The sequence below is a fragment of the Echinops telfairi genome, unplaced genomic scaffold (genome assembly GCF_000313985.2).
Source record: "Echinops telfairi isolate 266 unplaced genomic scaffold, ASM31398v2 ScPeMD7_443;HRSCAF=831, whole genome shotgun sequence".
NCBI classification, from domain to species: domain Eukaryota; kingdom Metazoa; phylum Chordata; class Mammalia; order Afrosoricida; family Tenrecidae; genus Echinops; species Echinops telfairi.
In genome coordinates, this window is record NW_022104341.1 from 16,229,807 (window position 1) to 16,249,183 (window position 19,377).

Sequence of the window (19,377 nt, forward strand, 5' to 3'; positions counted from 1 at the left end):
AACAGAATCACAGATTTGACAAATGTATTAAGTGTCCTGGTGAGTACTTTGAAGGTGATAAGGTTGTTTTGTTAAAAATTTAAATACGTAGCTTTGGAGGGGGGAAATCCTGTTTTTTGTTTATTTGTTTTTTTAGTAATCCCTTGTATGCATGCTCTGGTTTCAAATGTGTAAACATATCAAATAGGTAGGACTGTGTGAGTTTGCTCAACTTCTGGATCTTCAAGAGAAAGCTGAACACAAAAATATAGCAGTGTTAGCAGCAACCTCACAGGAAGACATTATTTACCTCAGTGCGTACATTTATTTGTTAGAACACAGAAAAGCAAATTGTAATTTCTGAAAATAACTCTAAGCCTATGGATATAACATCAAAAACATTGTTATTGTCTCCTTTATGCGTATTGACAAAAACATCACCAAAAATTCTTTGATTTCCCCTAATAGTGCCAAGAGAGCCTGTTTCTATCAATCACTGAAGCCATAAGGAATTTTTTTTCAGTTAAGCTTCATCACAATGAGGTAAGTACCAGTATTTTCTTCTGAAATGTTTTTCCCCCCTTTCGGAGGTGTTTTGTTTCCTTTGAAATGAAAATTCTTACTTGCAACACCTGTTAGAAAAAAACTAGGTCTCTTTGAGATCTGATCCATGGAACAGTCAACCAGGTTATAGAGTGAGCCCAGTACCTGTAAAGGTGAAATATTGCTGTAGATTCCAACAACAGTGACAAGAGTAGAGCCAATACCCCAGACACCGTTCATGAGTGTCTCACGCGTGTCCGTGGGGGGTTGGGGACTGACTGAGCACTCCTGTGGTTAAGGAGAAATCAGTCAGCATTCTCATACTCAGCTGCCCCGTGCATACAATGGGTCTGTTATTGCAGTGTGCCATCAAGTCCACCCAGACGCAAAGATAGCTCCTAGGACGGAGTGGCACTGCCCCACAGGGTTTCTAGGGGGTGATCTGTACAGGACAGATAGATCACCAGGTCTGCGCACCCATGGAACCTCAGGTGGGTTTCAACTGCTGACCTTTTAGTGAGTTGCCGAATATTTAACCAGAACCCCTATAAAATGGGTGGCTATGCATATCAATTCCCTCATTTCTAAAGATTCAAAACCGTTTACCTCTGAGATACTGTGTACTTGGGATATTTGAGATATGAAGGGGGAAATGTTTGACAATGTTGTTTTTTTTTAATCTTTCTTTTAATAAATCTTTTTATTGGGGGTTCTTGCATATATTATAATAATCCATACATCATCAATTATATCAGGTGGACATGTACAATTGTTGGCATCAACAATTTCTAACCATTATCTTTCTTCTTGAGCCCTTTGATAGCATGTCCCCTCCCCCACAGCCGTGAACCCTTAATATATATTATTATTATCATTTATACATATCTTACACCACCCATTCTATCCCTTCACCTACTATCCTTTTATTCATCCCCCTCAAGGGGGGCTATTCTGTCATTGCTATCCGTTCCCCCTTCCTCTCCTTCCCCCGTTTCCCTTCCTCTGCCCTTCTGGAATCATTGCACCCATCACTGATTCTGAGGGGGTTTGTCTTTCCTCTCTGTTTATACCTCTACACATAGTTTTGCTTCCTAGTTCATTCCTCTATTTCCTTTTGCCTTCCTCCTGTCCCACTATATCATGGTCACCACTCATTTGTCTCTCAGCGATTCCTCATGGCTAGATATGGCTGCTCCGCCAGCACCAGGGACTCTGTGCTCCCCTTGCTGTCGATGTTAGATCCCTAGTTGTTCCCCTGTCCGTGACCTTGTTTTCTCCCAGTCCCCTTCCCCGCTCCCCACCCCCACACCGCCTCCTCCCCTAAGACCCACCCCCCTGCTTCTCATGCCTGTTTTCTATAGATAGACAAAACAGATACAATGAAAACAAAACACCAACCAACAGACAAACAACCAGCAACAACAGCAACAAAAAAGAAAAACCCTATACTTAGTTCCAGGCCTGTCCGCTGACCTTTGTGACTATCTCCCCACCAGTCCGGTGGGGCCCCAGGCACTGCCCCTCTGTCTGAAGTCTATTTTGGGGATTCCTCGGGAGCTTCATGGCTTTGCTCCCATTGGTGCTCTGTTCCATTCTGATCCTCCCCACTATGGGGGTGTCAGACCAGATTCACTCCCCGCATTGTGTCCCCAATATTGTCCTCTGTGGCGCCGTGCTCCACTGTGGGGACATCAGGTCTCGAGCTGCTGTCGGCCCGATAGTCTTCTGTGTGCCTTCGCTGCTCCCAGCAGGGGCGTCGTCCTCAGTGCTTGGTGTGTCTTGACAAAGTTTATTACTGAGTAATTTGAACTCTTAGGCAGACACTGGATCCGCCAGATCACCACTGTCCTTCCACCTGACATATGGTAAGCACCCCTATGTGTTTGGTGACTGACAGACTACCACTGATAATATTTTGACCCTCTGGAACTCATAGAAAGTGAGATTTATACTAATTTGAAGTTTTAGTACGCACCTGTTTTAGGTTTGGGATCTAAAGATACTTACATCATAATTCACGTGCATAAAATCCATTCTCATAGAGAAATGATATGGGAATAAAGTGAGATTATTGCTGAAACCAGCATATGGGGGAATATTCCAAGGAATCTGTTGCTTAGCAGGCTTACTTCCTCTCCATTTTCTTGGACAAAGGAATATATTTACAGGATCTTTGTTTTGTTTAAGTTTGATTTTTTTAAATTGTTTTCTTTTTGAACTATTTCAAAACTAATTTTGCCTGGCATTGGACTGAGCTAAAAAAAACCTTTTCTATTTCAAGGCTTTCTTCCAGGGTGCATTGACTGCTTGGTCTCCTCCAAGTCATGGAAGGGTGTCTTCTGACATCACCCTTCCTGCAGCCCTGCTACCGTCAGATTGGGCCATTCGTGACAGCATCGGCTCCATTTGCATCATGACTCCAACGACAATTAATTGGCGATTCCAGGACAAAAGCTAAAAAAAAAAATTAAGCCTCTCCTTAGCATACTTCATGCCTGTGTGATAGAAAGGGCCTCACTGTCTGCCTCAGTAGCAAATGGGTGGATTGACGGAGGCAGGCAGCCCTTTAAAACGCCTTGTACATAACGGCCACATGTTATTTCCTTTTTAGTCAATGCTAGTAAGACAAGTTCTAGTTAATTGATAATGGCTGGGCGAGACGTTATTGAAATAAAGTTTGGTGCTCTACATAGGCGTTCATAAGACCACACCAGTTGCCACAGACTATTGACCTCATATTGCAGAGCGGTGCCCTGTGACAGTGGGTTTGGAGGGCAGTGGCCTCTCGAACGTAGATTTCCAAACCTCTAAGTGGATTTAAACCACCAACCTCTTGATTAGTAGCCAGGCGCTTACCCTTTTGAAGCACACAGGGACTACTCGTACAGGAGTAGGAGGGGAAACCTTGCCGGGACTCATTTGCTATGGATGGCGAGGTGTGGTAGGGAAGAGAAGGGGAGGCACAGGTGCTTGTGTCTGATATGCCTGTTTGAAACACTGCCTTTATTGGTCTAGGAACCCTGGAGGCATGGTGGCTACCTATTGATTGGGCGGCTGACCTCAAGGTCAGCAGTTGAAGACCACCAGCCACTCTGTGGGAGAAAGCCAGGTCTTTGGACTTCCAGTAGAGTTACAGTCTCAGAGACACAGGGGCAGTTCTACCCTGTCCTGTAGGGTCGTCATGAGTCAGAATTGACTCTATAACGTTCAGATCCTTTGTGTTGGTCAATTCTAACCTGGCTTGCTCTCTCAACCTGGCTGTCAACAGGACCTAGTCATTCATATAACCAACACAGAAATTCTTTTTTCACAGCTGAGAAATGACCTGGTGCAGCCACAGCTATCTGTCCAGACGCATTATTGTCCTAAATACAGCTATTTCTCAGAACCTGCTCAGTTCTGAGCAATTCTGTTTCAGGACTATAGCCTCAAAATGCAGGATTTAAACTGCCTGACAAAGAGCAAGTGGCCAGTTACACTGCCGAGAAAAAAGAGATTGCTTTAACCATCATAATCCACCCATCCCACAGCTGATCCAGGTTGCAGTCCTCTGAGTGATCAATACATATCGCTGTACAGCCAGCTCACAAGATGAGTCTGTGACCCTCTGTGGACCATTTTGTAATTTATCATGTCTGTTCTGCCCTTGCCTTGCCTGTTCCCCACTTTTATCTACTGGTTCCCCACTTTACCTACTCTGTGAACACAAAAAGAATCTAATTTTGTATTCCGCTTCAAGAAAAGAGGAGTGGGAGTTAGCAATGTCGTTGTAAAAGTAGATGGGCTGTTTCAAAGGAAAATGGAGGGGAAATCATTTGGGACCAAGAGGATGGAACTATTCGAAGGTGAGAAAAACCATATGGCACTTCTGACATGCCGGGGGGGTGAGAACAAAGTGCTTGACTACAGGTAAAATCTCCAGGCAAAGATCACCTTTCATGTTCCATTTCTGGCATTCTGTATTTTACAATGAAGTAAAGCCGAACTTGCCTAATGAAATAGAATGTCTTTTTTAAAAATAGGAGAATACCAGGGTTCAGAACCACCTTCTGTTGATCACTGGCTCATCCACAGAACTGGAAGGAGGATGGACCGTGCGACCTGTGCCGGAGGTGGCATTTCCTGTCAAGATGCTCCGGGCGCCCGAGGGATGATGTCCCCGTCTTCTGTCGGGCAAGGGCACTTCTGAGAGATTTTCAGTCTTCACAGAGTCTTCATCTGCCTTTAATTTACATTTATTCTCCTAAAGTTTCAGGCTTTTCTTACCTATTGTGAAGTTTAAAGTAAATACAGATTCCTTCCTACTGCTTTCTTACAAAGAGTTGTGAGCACTTACTCAAAAAAAAAAAAAAGCCACTGCTACTGATTACAAAGACTGAAGGGACATTTCCGCCAAGATATAGTCCAACTGAAAAAGGAGATAATGGCTCAGTCAATAGATGTAGTACCCCAGACCTGCCAGGAGCATTGAGGGTATAGAATGGGCAGGGAAGCCTCCGGTGCGGGAGGTGATAATTGAAAAACACGTTGTAAGGAAAGCAGGAAGGAGTGTGTGGGATAGAACGAGGTAAGGGCTTGTGCCAGGGCAAGTCTGCATCGACATGTGGTATGTAGGAGGCCCCTCCTGAAGACAGTCCTTTTGTAATTGGGCACCACAAGCTGTTCTGTCATCTGTGCACCATAAGCCCCGTCAGAAACGGCTGCCTGTTCCAGCTTTCTTCTTGCACGTTCCTGTAAGAAAAGACCAGGATCTAAATCAGCCTCTCCTTTCCACCTTTGCATGAGTTTAGCTCTTTGCAGCCGAAGACCCTTTCCTAGCACGCGTGTTCTGTAATCATCAGTTTTCCATACGTACTTGGGGGCTGGACCACTCTGTGCCATGTAAAGCCAGCCTCATAGTGAAATGATGCCTCGTTACCGTTCTTCCCCAGGTGGAAGATGAGAATGGCAGCTTCTCGTTGTGCAGCATCAAAGTGTTCATTGCTTTTCTAACGTTTGAGTCCGAGGACATAGGATCTTTGTTCATGCTGAGTTATGCCATATGTGTTTTTAGCTTCCCTCTGGGTAATGTTTCTTTTTCCATATGAAGGAACTTGCCCAGAGGAAGAAATTCTACATTCACCAGTGTCCCCTGGGGGAGTTTGGTGGATGATGTAGTAAATAAAGGAACAACAAGTCTTTGAAAATTCAGATTGCCTGATCCACTTAAAGACCTGTGTGAGAGAATGTGCAACTGTTGCATATAAGAGATGCGTCACTTACTTTCTCACCCCTTACCTTACATCCACAGGTAAGAATTTTCCTAAAATTTCAGATAATGACCTTTAAAAGCTGTTTCAGTTCTCACATATTCAGAGATCCTTGACATAATAATGCAGCTGTTCGACTCCTAGGCATATACCCAAGATAAATAAACATATGTGTTTACATAAAGGCATATGTGCAAATGTTCATAGAGCAATGTGTATAATACACAAACTATGGAAATAACTTAAACAACCCCTACTGATATGTAAATAAGCAAAGTGTAGATAAAGAACAATGGATTGTTCATCAGCCACAGAAAGAATGTTGATTACTACAACATGGGTGAACGTGGGAAGCTAGGACACACAAAAGACACAGTGAAATGTTCAAATTAGACAAATGCAGAGAGACAGGAAGTGGATTAGTAGTTCTCTGGCACTGACGTACACCCTGTGCCTTGGGGGACGTGGGGAAAGGTGCTGACTGTTAAGGAGTGCAGGGTTTCTTTCTTGAGTGTTCAAATGTTCAAAAATTAGAGTGTGGTCGTGGTTGCACAACTGTGAAAACCGTGTAAAAGCCAGTGAGCTGTGCACTGCAAATGGTGAATTATACGCTATGTGACGTGTACATCAGTAAAGGTGGAAAAAATAAGCCCTTGACGTACCAGCGTTAAAGCTTTCTGTTACCACACGGGTGCTTTAGTACGGGTCCCATCTACTAATTCCTTGGCAAATGTGTGCATAATTCTCAGCAGTGTAGGCGTTATGGGCAGTGCCCATCAGAAGATCTCAGTTCTTACCCTGGCGGTCTCTTTGCATGACCTGTTAGGCAAGCCCTTTATCACTGGCCCGTGAGTTCTGTCTTATAAAATGAGGAGAAGGCTCAGTAGAAGAGCTCTGGATGTACTCTTTATCTCTTAGTTTATATGTTTGTACAGTCAGGTATAGATTCACAAAAGAAACCAAACTGACTGCCATCGAGTCAGTTCCAACTTTATGAACCCTGCAAAGTTACACATTGTCTCTGTACACAGGGACAGGGTGTGACTGTTGCTGTATGTTTAAACACCCTGTATGTTTTCAAGGCTGTAAATCTTTATGGGAGCAGAAAGCCTCATCGTTTTCATAGCTGGTGGGTTCAAACCTCAAGGTTAACAGCCCAACACGTAATTCACTATGGCACCAGAGCTCCTGGGGCATATCTTAAGGCATACAAATATTGGGACATTTTTAGAGAGATGACTATCTCCTAGTATATCAAATAAGGTGAGGTTTGCAGAAGCCACCTGTCTAGAATCCTTCCCCATCCTGTTCATTGTAGCTTATGGGGCAGTTTAAGAGGGGCTGCAGAAAGTTCGTGGAACAACGGAAGTAATAAATACCAGAATTTTTCCATGAACTTTTTAAAGATCCCTTGTACGTGTTGAGCTTAGAGCCTTCCTCGTGCAGTGGTTAAGCAGTCAGCTACTAACTGAAAGGTGGGTGACTTGCGCCCCCAGTGGCTCCACAGGAGAACAGCTCTAGCAATGTGCTCTCAGAAAGATGCTAGCCCAGGAAACCCTCTGGGGGGTTCTGCTGTGTCATAAAGGATTGCCCTGAGCGGAAAGGGACTCGGCGTCATCCGAGCAGGATTTCTTAACCACCATACTGTTGACATTTTCGAAACCAAAATTCACTGTCATCAAGTTAACGCCGACTCAGCAACCGTGTAGGACAGGGTAGAACTGCCCCTGTGAGTTTCCAAGACTAATTCTGTGTGGGAGTGGAAAGCACTGCCTTTCTCCCATAGAGCGGCTGGCTGGTGGGTTCAAACTGCTGACCTTATGGTTAGCAGCCCAACACCTGGGCTCCTTGTTTGTGCCTGACAAGTCTTGGCTGTGGGGGAAGGGCAGCCCTGTGCATCTCGGATGTTTCACCTCACAGTAGATAGCAATACCTTTACTACTCCCCACCCTTAAGCCATGACATTCAAAAATGTTGCCAAAACGACCTCTGGGGACCAGAATCACCCGCATGTGGAAAGCCGTGGTCATAACACTGTCCAAATAAGTAAGGAGATGTAGTCTCAGCCTGTGAAGAGCTAGCAAGTTAACAGCAATGCAAAAACAAAGTAAATATTGGGGCAATCTCATTTTTCAGATAAGAAGAGGATCTTTGTGTTGTTTTGCTAACATTTACTGTGTTTATTAACATTCACTGTTGTTGGTTTTTTAAAATATAAAAACATACAGAATCTCCTGTAGTCATGTAATGGAAGACGAGCAGGGAAGGAATAGACTAACGGCTATCAAACCCTTTCTGGAAAGAAATAGAATGGCAGTGTCTTGATACAGACATAATTTAATAATAATAATAATAACCAGAGAGGAAAATTTAGGAATTGAGGGCAAGCGAACTGGCAGGTGTCTTTTACTTCTCGGTTCTCTCCATGAAAGGAGTTTTCTAGATGTCTTCTAGCATCTCTAAGTATTACGTAACAGAGAAAGGAACTGAAAACAGCTATGAACTGAAATCCAAACAGCGTTAGAAGTCATCCGGCAGCCGTTGGGCTGAAGCTGTTTCTAACCGGCCTACAATACAGTTCAGGGCTTCGGCTCTTCCCTAAGCCGGCTTGTGTCAGTTACAGGGCTGTCAGTAGCACCCTGCTCTCCTTGCTTGTCCATGCAGCCTCAGCAAGTCACAAACTTACATACTTTTACTGGGCTGCCTTATCTAATAAAATGGTTATGAACTATTTATACTATGTTGCTAAAGATATAAATGATTCATTATTTCCTGACACCTTTTTGATACAGATATAATAGGGGATTAGAAGCTGTCGCAAAGAGGAATTTCTATCATGGGCACCCAGGATAGACTCCTACTGGAAAATAGGAATAAGTGACTGTACAGTCAGTCCCTCCCTCACTGGTGTCGATGAAAGTGTATTTACAGTAGATGAACCTTCACTGCATTTTTCTAGCCTGAAGCTGCCAGATAACAAATGAACAGTTTGCTTAGAGATGAGAAATACTCTGATAAAAGTTTTCAATGTGCTCTTCCTACTCAGCTGCTGAAAATGAACATAGAGATGCTACTCAGGGTGTATTTTAGCACGATTGGCAAAATGCTTCTCGACTCTGAGAGCTTATTTTCATGCAGAATTGAAAAAATGTTTTATGGGACCTGATTCTGTGTTCAATGGATTTTCGGTGCCTTTGAATCAAACTTCAATGGTTTGCCTTTGTTGGGCTACGTTAACAGTTATGTGTTGTTTTAGGAAGTGGCTACATAAAATGAAAATCACTGTACTGTACAGCCTTAAATTACTGTCCTTGAAAAATAATCATGGTAAAGCGGAGACTACTTCAAAAGCCCTTCATTTGATGCTTGGCATCGAGTGAGACCGTGATGGAAAAGAAACATAAAATTGCTTTTCTCAACAGAAGAGGCTGCAGAGAAAGTCCGGGAGAGACTGTCCTTTCAGGGAAAGCGCTCTGAAACGGTTACTGCAAAGGCAGCATTATTTTTGGCTGGGGGGGTGTTGAAAGCGAGGACCGAATGACAGTGACCATGTCCTCGTCCTTGTCAAGTAAGCTCTCTGCGTGCACAGGCCGCAGTGCCTTGCCTCCTCACCCAGTGATTTCTGAATGCTTCTGCCTCCCTGACTCCTCATTCTCCGTTCTTATAAATGTCAACGCATAGGCTGCGTGGGTGCTGCGTCCTTCCTCCACCACTGCTTCTGTGCTGACAAAGCGTGCCGCAAGCTATGCAATAAGGTCACAGAAATGTGACTGTAACTTTAACCCCCCACTCCCCACATCTCCTCAATGAAAAGCAAAAGGCGATTGGCCATCATTTTAAAGTTAAAAAAAAAAAAAAGCAATGTCGTTTGGAACCAGATATGCTATGAGGCAGGATGATGTAGACAGCAGCATTGGTTGGTACTGCCTGTGGAATGGTGGCCTCACTACAGATACTGACCTTGAACCACAAGGTGTGAATCAGAAGCTTGCATATCTTTGTGTATGGATGCACTGGTGTATCTCCCCAAAAGATGGAGAGAACCCAAAATAAAATGTAGAGAGGCAGTATTGTACAAATAACAGTGACGATGGTTCAGTATAGTTGGGATACTGCAACTATCTTTGCCTGAGGTGAATCAGTCACAGAAATGCAACTTTACATGTAATTGGGCAGTTGTGCTACATGGTAGCTTAATATTTTAACAGTAGCATTTTAAGAATTTCTTGAATATGTACAGGTGAACTTTACATATATTTAGGGGCACTTGACTATGAGGAATATCAGGGTGACTAAAATATTATTCATGCCCTCAAAATAACCACAATCTTCTCTTTTCTCTTGTGTTTGATAAATGGTATATTTAATATATTATGTCTACTAAGTAGTTCTTCAATCTGCTAGAGCCAGTCTAGTAGGGTGATGGGGAAGCCCACGTTTGAATTAAAATTTAGCCAGTACTTAATCATGATCTCTTACTCAAATTACTTAGCCTCTGAGCCTTACTTTAATTATCTTTAAGATAATAAAAGGTTAGCACCTTCACTGCTGCTGTGATATAGATGTAAAGGATTTGGCACAGTTCCTAATGCAGCACAGGTTAGGCACTGTGTACACAATTTCCAAACACACCATTGGCATACCCCTGTATGCAGGAATACAACCAAAATGCTCCTTGGAAGCAAGGATGATGACACTTTGTCTCACGCACTTTGGACATGTTAACAGAACAGACCAGAAGGACATCGTGCTTGGTGAGGTAGAAGGTCAACAAAAAGGAGGAAGCGTGCGCATGCGCGGGGAGATGGATGGACAATGGCTACAACAATGGACTTAAACAGCAATTGGAAGGATGGCTCGGGACTGGTTGTGCATCAAGTCGCTGTGAGTCGGAGCCAACTCAGCAGCACCTAACCACAGCAACAGTGCTTTTAAGAAAAAGTTGCATGTTCTGCTTAAAGATCTGCATAAGACTGGCAGCCATCTAAAATCAAATGAGTTCTGCATAGCAGTCAAGAAGGGAGTGAGCATGTCTGGGTTGGAGAAATCTAGTTTCGACTGGTTAGATCTATCGGTTGTAAGCCTGGAACTAGAAGACCCAAGCCTAAGGTATCAGCCAGTCATTCATTCTTGGTGCTGCCCATCCCATCGATGGTGAGCTTCCTCAGAAATGCCTATCCTCAAACATCAGGAAACCCAGGTGAGAAATGTGGGTGGTGAATAATGTCCAGCCCCTTTGCTAGGCCAGCAACTTAAACATATGTCCTAACTAGGTATGTTAGAGTGAAAAGTCTTTTCCACTTTTATCATTCATGTCCGTATTAAATGATCGATAAAAGTATCTGTTGACCATACAACCTAAGAAGTAAATTTTATCAAAACTAGTGAGAGGATAGACTACAGATAAATGAAAGTTATGTGATTAATATTTCAGTGTTCCTGTGCTCATAAACTCAAAAATTCACTGCCATAGCGTCAGTTCTGACTCCTAATGACTCTCTTGGACACAGTAGAACTGTGGATTTCCGAGGAGACTGTAAATCTTTACTGGGGTAGTCTTCTATGCTACAAGGGTTCCTTCTGATACAAGGAGATAGTTTTCTTCTTCTTTGAGAGGTAAATTTAAACTGTTGTTAATAAATTTTTGTTTTCTTGATTCCTCACCCCCATCCAGGTAAATTTCTTTGAGCATTCCTTTCCCCTCATTTCTGGCTTTTCTTGAAAAAGAGTAGATAGAATAGATCTCAAATATGCAAAAATTGACTCGAGGGCTCAACTTTCAAACTAGCAAAATACTCATAGAGTCATGCCCAAAAGGTTTATGGAGACCTGTGGAAGAATAAGTAGAATCTGGAACCAGAAGAGAAATAACAGACGAGTAAGAAATGAGCAATTGAAACCCAACTTAAAGAGGCAGCAACGGTAGAGGTGAACCTATTGGTGTTAGTGCCATCTAGTCACCTCTGACCCATTGTCACCCCATACACAACAGAGCGAAACACAAACTTGGTCCTACGACTGAACTATTGTAACCACCACCATGTCAATACATCTCCTTAAGGACCTTCCTGCTTTTTTCCAAAAGGAGGAAGCATGATGTCCTTCTCCAGGGACTGGTCTCTCCTGACAACATGTCCAAAGTATGTAAGACGAAGTCTCACCATCTTGACTCTAAGGAGCACTCGGGCCATATTTCTTCCAAGACAGATTTGTTTGTCCTTTTAATAGTCCACGGAACTCTGAACATTCTTTGCCAACACAATTCACATGCACACATTCTTCATCCATCTTCCTTATCTAACGTCCAACTTTCACGTGCATGTGAAGCAATCAATACTATCAGGCGTTGGGTCAGGCATACCTAAGTCCTCAAAGTAACATCCGTGTTTTTCAACACTCTAGGTCTTGTGCAGCAGATTTACCCAATGCAGCTCATCTTTTAATCTCTTGACTGCTGCTTCCATGAGTCTTGATTGTGGACCCAAACAAGCCAAAATCCTTGACAACTTCAATCTTTTCTCCAGTATCATGATGCTAACAATTGTGAGGATTTTGGTCTTCTTTACATTAAATTGTAATCCTTAGTGAAGGCTGCAAGCCTTGAGCTCTATTAGCAAGGGCTTCACTTTCAGCAAGTAAGGTTTTGTCTTCGTTTCTCAGGTTGTTAATAAGCCTTCCTCCCATCCCGATGGCATATATTCTTCTTTATATAAGCCAGTTTCTCTGATTATTAGCTCCACATATGCGCTAAATAAATATGGTGAGAGGATATAATCCCGACGCACACCTTTCCTCATGTTAGACCATGCAGTCTTCCCTTGTGTACACAACTGCTTCTGGATCCATGTACACGTTCCTAGGGAGTACAATGAAGTGTTCTGGAATTCCCATCTGTCTCAAAACTATCCAGAGTTTGTTATTATCCACACAGTTGAATACCTTGGCATAGTCAATGAAACAAAAAAAATAAACATTTTTCTGGTATTCTCTCCTTTTAGCCCAAATCTATCTGACATCCCTATGACATTTCGTGTTCCATGACCTCTTCTAAATTCTGCCTGAACCTCTAGCAGTTACCTGTCAATGTACTGCTACAACTGTTATTGGGTGATCTTCAGCAAGGTTTTATTTGCATTGATATCAATGTTATTGTTCTATAATTTGAGCATTCTGATGGGTCGCTTTTCTTTGGAATGGGCATAAATATAGATCTCTTCCAGTCAGTTGGCAAAGTAACTATTCTCCAAATTTCTGGACCTAGTGCTTCCAGCAGCGTGCTGAAACATCTCAGTTGGCATTCCATCGATTCCTGGAGCCTTGTTTGTGGCCAATGCCATCAGTGTGGCTCGAGCTTCTTCCTTCAGCACCACTGTTCTTTCCTCCTGAAATGTTTGAATGTTGACTCGTTCTTTTTGGTACAGTGACTATGTCTTCTTCCCATCTTTGAGTGCTTCCTGCATCATTCAATATTTTGCCCATAAAATCGTTCCATGATAGTCTTGAATTTTTTCTTGAGTTCTTTCGATTTAAGGTGTACTCAGTATGTTCTTGCTTTTTTTTTTTTTTTTGGTTTCCAACTCTAGGTCTTTGCACATTTCATTATAATATTTTACTTAGTCTTCTCAACCTGCAGTTTTGATATTTTCTGTTCAGCTCATTGACTTTATTCTTCCTTCCATTTACTTTAGCTACTCTCCCATTAAAATCAAGTTTCAGAGTCTCTTCTCATATCCACTTCCCTGTCTTTTTCATGACCTTTTTGCTTTCTTCATGAATGATGTTCTTGATGTCCCCCATACTCACTGGGCCTTTTGTCATCCGTGTTCAATGCATCAGATCTGTGCTTCAAATGTTTTCAAAATTCACATGGGAGAGACTTAAGATCGTATTTTGGCTTTCATGGATTTTTTTTTTTCATTTTCATTAGTTTCAACTTGAGCTTACATATGAGTAATTGGTAGTCTGTCTCATAGTCAGACCCCGGCCTGGTTTTAGCTGCTGATATTGAGCTTCTCCATCATCGCCTCCCCACGGATGAGTCAATTTGATTTCTGTGTATTCCATCTGGAGAAGTCCATGGGTAGAGCTATCTTTTGTGTGTGTGGGGGGGGGGGGGGGTATTTGCTATGAACAAGTCATTGCTTGTGCAAAATTCTGTCATGTGAATTCCAGTTTTGTTTCTGTCACCAAGTCCATATTTTCCAACTACTGTTCTGTTTGTTTCCAGTATTTGTACTCCAGTCGCCAATAATTATCGACATATCTTGAGTGTATGTTTGATCAATTTCTGACTGTAATCATTGGTGGAATTCTTCAAGTTCTTCATTACTAGCTTTTGTAGTTGGTGCATAAACTTGAATAATGGTAGTATTGATTGGATTTCCTTGAACGTGGTAGATATAATCCGATATAGAACTGTATTCCAAGACAGATCTTGAAATGTTCTTTTTGACAATAAATGCCAGCCTGTTCTTTTTGATTCTGTCATTCCCGGTATAGTAAACCATATAATTTTCTGTTTCAAAATGGCCAAACCAATCTATTTCAGCTCACTAACTTCTAGGATATGGATCTTTGTACATGCCATTTCATTTTCAACGGCTTTCAGTTTTCCTAGATTTCGTACTTCTTACATCCCAAGTTCCGGTTCTTAGTAGACTCGTGCAGCTTTTCTTCTCCTCTTGAGCTGTGCCTCATCAGCAAATGAGGGTCCCTAACACGTTCCTCTCACAGGCTTTTTCCTGTTCATGTCACCAAGGTCGACCTACTTTGAAAACGCAGCTCCTCCTGAGCTGCCTTCTGAGCCGAGCACCCATCTTGGGCACCATGCCCAACAATGTGCTGCTGCCATTCAGCAGGCCTTCGACATCTGACAATGCTCCGTGCTGTGCAGAACGTTTTCAGTGACTGCTTCCTCTCCAGTGGGCAGCTAATTCTTTCTTGATAGTCTGTTTTTAGTCTGCAAGATATACTGAAACCTATTCACTTTGGTTGACTCTTCTGGCATTTGAAATACCAGTGACATCGCTTCCAGCATCACAGCAACACACAAGCCACCACAGTGTGACAAACTGAGAGACGTGTGGTGGGAGATGAGCCTAGGACACTCTAAAACTGAGATTTAACTTATTGTCATAGACATAATTGAGAGTTTTTTAAATAAAAACCTTTTGGCTAGTGACATCATGACTTGTTCTGCTACTGTTTTTGTGACAACTCTGGAAACAAACATGAGGGGGTACCCCCCAAAACCAGAATTGTGCTAGCAGAGCCATGGTGGTACGCATTTCCCCACTTGGCGAGCGTCAAGCAACTCGCTCTGAGTCAGTGCACCCAGTGGTCCTGGGAAGGTTCTCTGTGGTCACAGTGAATGTTTTCATCAAAGCAATTTCACTCGAACCTCATTTTTGTGATGGTCGATTTAAGAGAACAGTGTGCGGTTGTGAAAGTTTATTTCTTGCTTGGGAAAAGTGCCGCAGAAGCTGTTGTGATGTTGAACACAGCTTACAAGGACAGCGCTATGGGAAAAACTCAAGTGTATGAGTGGTTTTCTCATTTCAAAAAAAGGTGAAATGCCGATTGATGACAAACCTTATTCTGGATGTCCATCAACTTCCTGAATGTACAAATATGTCCACTCGGTGCATTTGGAGTTCGTTCCACCACATCAGACTCTTAATCAATCTTTCTATTTTGAGGTTCTGAAAAGATTGCATAACAGTGTGCAACAAAAGCTAGATTTGTGCCTGACGAGGGACTGGTTATGCCACCACAACAGTGCACCTGCTCACGCAGCCATCTCCATGCACAAGTTTGGCCTCTCTTGCCCCAGGGACCTGACTCAACTGACCTTGCTCCATGTGACTTCTTTTTGTTCCCTCGAATGCAGAGGGACATGAAAGGATAGCGATTTGATGATGTAACAGACACGAAGAAAAAGGAGAGAGGTACTGTCAACCCTCCAAACAGATGAGTTTGAAAAATGTTTCCAAGAATGGAATCGCAGATTTGACAAATATATTAAGTGTAACGGAGAGTACTTTGAAGGTGATAGGTTGCTTTGTTAAAAAGTTGGGGGGGGGATTCCATATTTTGGGGGGTGGGGGTACCCCCTCATAAAAAGATCTGTTAAGAATAGTGAAGGAGACATGGCAACACGTGCAGTGAAATGGGTTTCATTTGGCTTGGATTTGTATCCAGGCAGTAGACATCCAGAGCCCATAATGAAGGTTTGGGGGTCAGACTTTCCTGGATGTAAGTCCTTGCTCTGTTACTTAAGTTGTTTAGTAAGCTTAGAGAAGTTATTTAACCTCCAAGCACCTGAACTGTTCAGTGGGGAGAATAATAGTAGAAGTTAAATTAGATGATGTCACTCTCCTAAGCAAATTCTCCCATGCCTTCCCACCGTCTAATAGAATAAAATCCCTACCCCCAATAAAGACACAAATAATCTGGCTCTGGCTTAGCTTGTCACTCTGATTTATTCTCTTCATAAGCACTTATCAATATCCCAAATTACCTTTTGAATATGTTCGTTTGCTTATCTGTCTGTCTCTACTCTCTCCATGGCTCCTCACAGCAGAGACTAGGTTGGTAGCGTTCGTTTACGTAGTCATAGAACCTTCCACCTTGCCTGGCACAAAAAACACTCTTAGTCATTGTTGGTCTGATTGGTCGAGTGAACAAGTACAGTAGGGCTTAAGATGGGCAGTTCAAATCCACCAGTGGATCCATAGAGGAAAACAACCTGTCCATCTGCTTCCATAGAGATCCCAGCCTAGGAACCCTCTAAGGTCATTCTCTCATTTCTTTATTTTTTTAATTTTCAGTCAGGCTCTTTATTCTGAAGGGCAGTTGAGATCATTTATGCTGGGGTTTGCAGTGGTTATAAGGATTCACTTTAAATGAGAAGCTGATACCAAGGGCTTAAGTAGAAAGAAAATGTTTTGAAAATGATGATGGCAACAAAAGTACAAATGTACCTGATACAATAGATCGATGTAGGATTGTGGTAATAGTTGTAGCAGTCCCCAGTAAAATGATTAAATAAATAAATAAAGCATTAAGTAATAAATAAAAGAGGTAGTTCTCTATCATATAGCGTCCCTATGAGTCAGAATCGACTGTAAGGCACAGAGCAACAAGATGGCATGTGAAGTTCCTGATAAATAATAAGACCACTACTAATGTTTGCAGTTGCCATTACTGTTTCTATCTGCTTTATGTCTTAGGAATCTGCATATGATTTTGTTTGGGGAAAAAGGTTTATTTTTCCTTTAGATAAAAAGGAAGTTTAAGTTAATGTGCTACCAAGGAAAACAATCCCATTTGGTAAATAATCATCTCCGTTCCAAATTTTAATTATGTAAACCAAGAACATGTTTTTAAATGTAATGTTTAGTTCTCCTTCTTTGATGTGTACAGACTCAGCAGACACAGGAGGGAGGGGATATTTGACTACCCTTTCTATCTCTTCGGCCAGATCACCTATCAAAGAGAGAGGCGAGCATTGGCATCCATTAAAATAAGATGACCCTCTCTCTTTCCTGGGAGAAACAGAGCCCAAACTGTGGTGACAAGTGGAAGTGACCTTGTTCTGCATTGAATGTTCCTGCAGGTGTTGCCACCTCTGCAAGCTTCCAGGGAGAGTGATGGGCATCAGAGGGCTGCGCTTCTCCTTGGTGGTTATCCTTGTGCTCCTACTGGTCGCTGGCGCGCTGACAAATTTACTTCCGACTATCAAAGAAGACAAGGTGCTCACGATGCGCCGGGAGGTAAAATCCCAGGCCAAGTCTGCCACGGATGCCTTCACTCTCATCATGCAGACCTACAACAGGACGGATCTCCTGCTGAGACTTTTAAACCACTATCAGGCAATCCCACACCTGCACAAAGTGATCGTCGTGTGGAACAACATCGGGGAGAAGGCACCAGAGGAGCTGTGGAATTCTTTAGGGCCTCACCCTGTCCCCGTGATCTTCAAACTCCAGACGGCAAACAGGATGAGAAACCGGCTCCAGGTCTTCCCTGAATTGGAAACGAGTGGTGAGTCGCAGCTGGGCTCTCGACCTGCGAAGGCAGCGAATTGCCAGGGCCGGGCTGTGCATGCTGGTTCTGGGCCTCCGCTTGTCACAGGAAAGCACTATGCAGTGCTTACGGACACTTTGCAGCGTGACTAGAAGCAGGGTCCTGGGGAGGAAAGCACATGCATCTTGCAGTAATGACAGGTAAACACTGCAGAAAAAGATGCAGTAGGATCACATATTATTACCACATTACAGAAGGTCGGAAGTGGCTAATTCACTTGTGCTTGCTGTGTCTTCTGTCACTATCCCATTCGCAGTAGTTTCAGGAGGTTGTAATTTGCTTGGAAGAATCTCCGTGTTCCTTATTTATAGTTTCATTACTTTCTAGGATGATGGATGATAACTAGATGGTAGTTTTCCCCTTGGGAAGTTATAAAATCAATTACAATTTAAGTACAAAACTTTGTATGCTACACAAATCTCTCCAGGAATGCATCTCTTATTTACTAATCAGTTCAGCTCATACATCTTTTGAATGATTTATGTAATAACACTGTTTTATCTTATAAATTTTGTTTTCATTTCCAAAACTCAAGCCCCCCTCCCCCGCCCCCTCCTGTGTTTCAGCGGTGTTAATGGTCGATGATGACATGCTGATTAGTGCCCAGGACCTCCTGTTTGCTTTCTCTGTTTGGCAGGTAAGGCTGCCATCTCCTTTGTAGACGAATCTGTGTAAAGCCTTAGCGAATGCTTCAACAGGACAGCGTGACATAATGGGCTTACCTAAAGCGTTATAGAACATGCCTCTCTTCACTGCCGTCAAGTTGATTCTGACTCAGAGTGGCCCTAGAAGACGGTAAAGAACTGCCCCTGTGGGTCTGTAAGGCTATAAATCTTAAGGGAACAGAATTCTCTCTTCCTCGCTCAGAGCAACCGGTCATTTCAAACTGCTGGCCTTGTGGTTAGCAGCCCAACACAGAACCACTTGACCACCAGGCACCTCGGATTTATTACAGAGGGAATAAGATTTCCAGTGCTGAAAAGTTAACCCTGTTATGGTGTCTTTTATCTGTATTTGATTTATATTTTGGTGTATCGGAGAGAAGAACTAGAACTACCTTCCAGAGAACAATGAGGAAATTATCTGTGTAGCAAAGGCCAGAATGCAGAGCAGCTTTGTTTGTGCAAGACCATAGACACAGATCTCAAATGAGAAATGTGTATCTGTGTTCGTATTGCAGGCAGGGCTTTCACATTTTTCATGGAAAATTCATATTATGAAAAATAATGCATGGATTTAAAATATAGTTCACACTGAAAATCAGCTTCAAGTAACATGCTAAACATCTCTGGACAGGATCTAGTTTAAGGCACAAAGGACAAGGCATCTGTTTGAGAAGAGCTTCTATTAGAACAGCATGCATTTTGCTAAAATTTAGAGGAAAAACAAACATCATATTTATGGTGAAGCTTAGGTGGGTGAGTGGTGAAATCATTGATGTTTTACCAAGAAAAGTTCATGGGAAAGAATGTCTCCCCCAGAATCAGTTTTACAAGTTGATAATTTGATTTTTTTTTTT

At 42.6% G+C, this 19,377-nt stretch overlaps 1 protein-coding gene across 1 annotated transcript in view; it reads left to right on the top strand.

Annotated features, from left to right (window-relative positions):
• Positions 1-19,377, top strand: part of EXTL2 (exostosin like glycosyltransferase 2) — a 30,558-nt gene that overhangs the window by 3,553 nt on the left and 7,628 nt on the right. The window contains exons 2-4 of the mRNA XM_004699226.4: positions 448-522; positions 17,389-17,816; positions 18,425-18,495. Coding sequence (XP_004699283.2) covers positions 518-522; positions 17,389-17,816; positions 18,425-18,495 — 504 coding nt within the window. The 5' untranslated portion in view covers positions 448-517. The remainder of the gene's footprint in view (positions 1-447; positions 523-17,388; positions 17,817-18,424; positions 18,496-19,377) is intronic.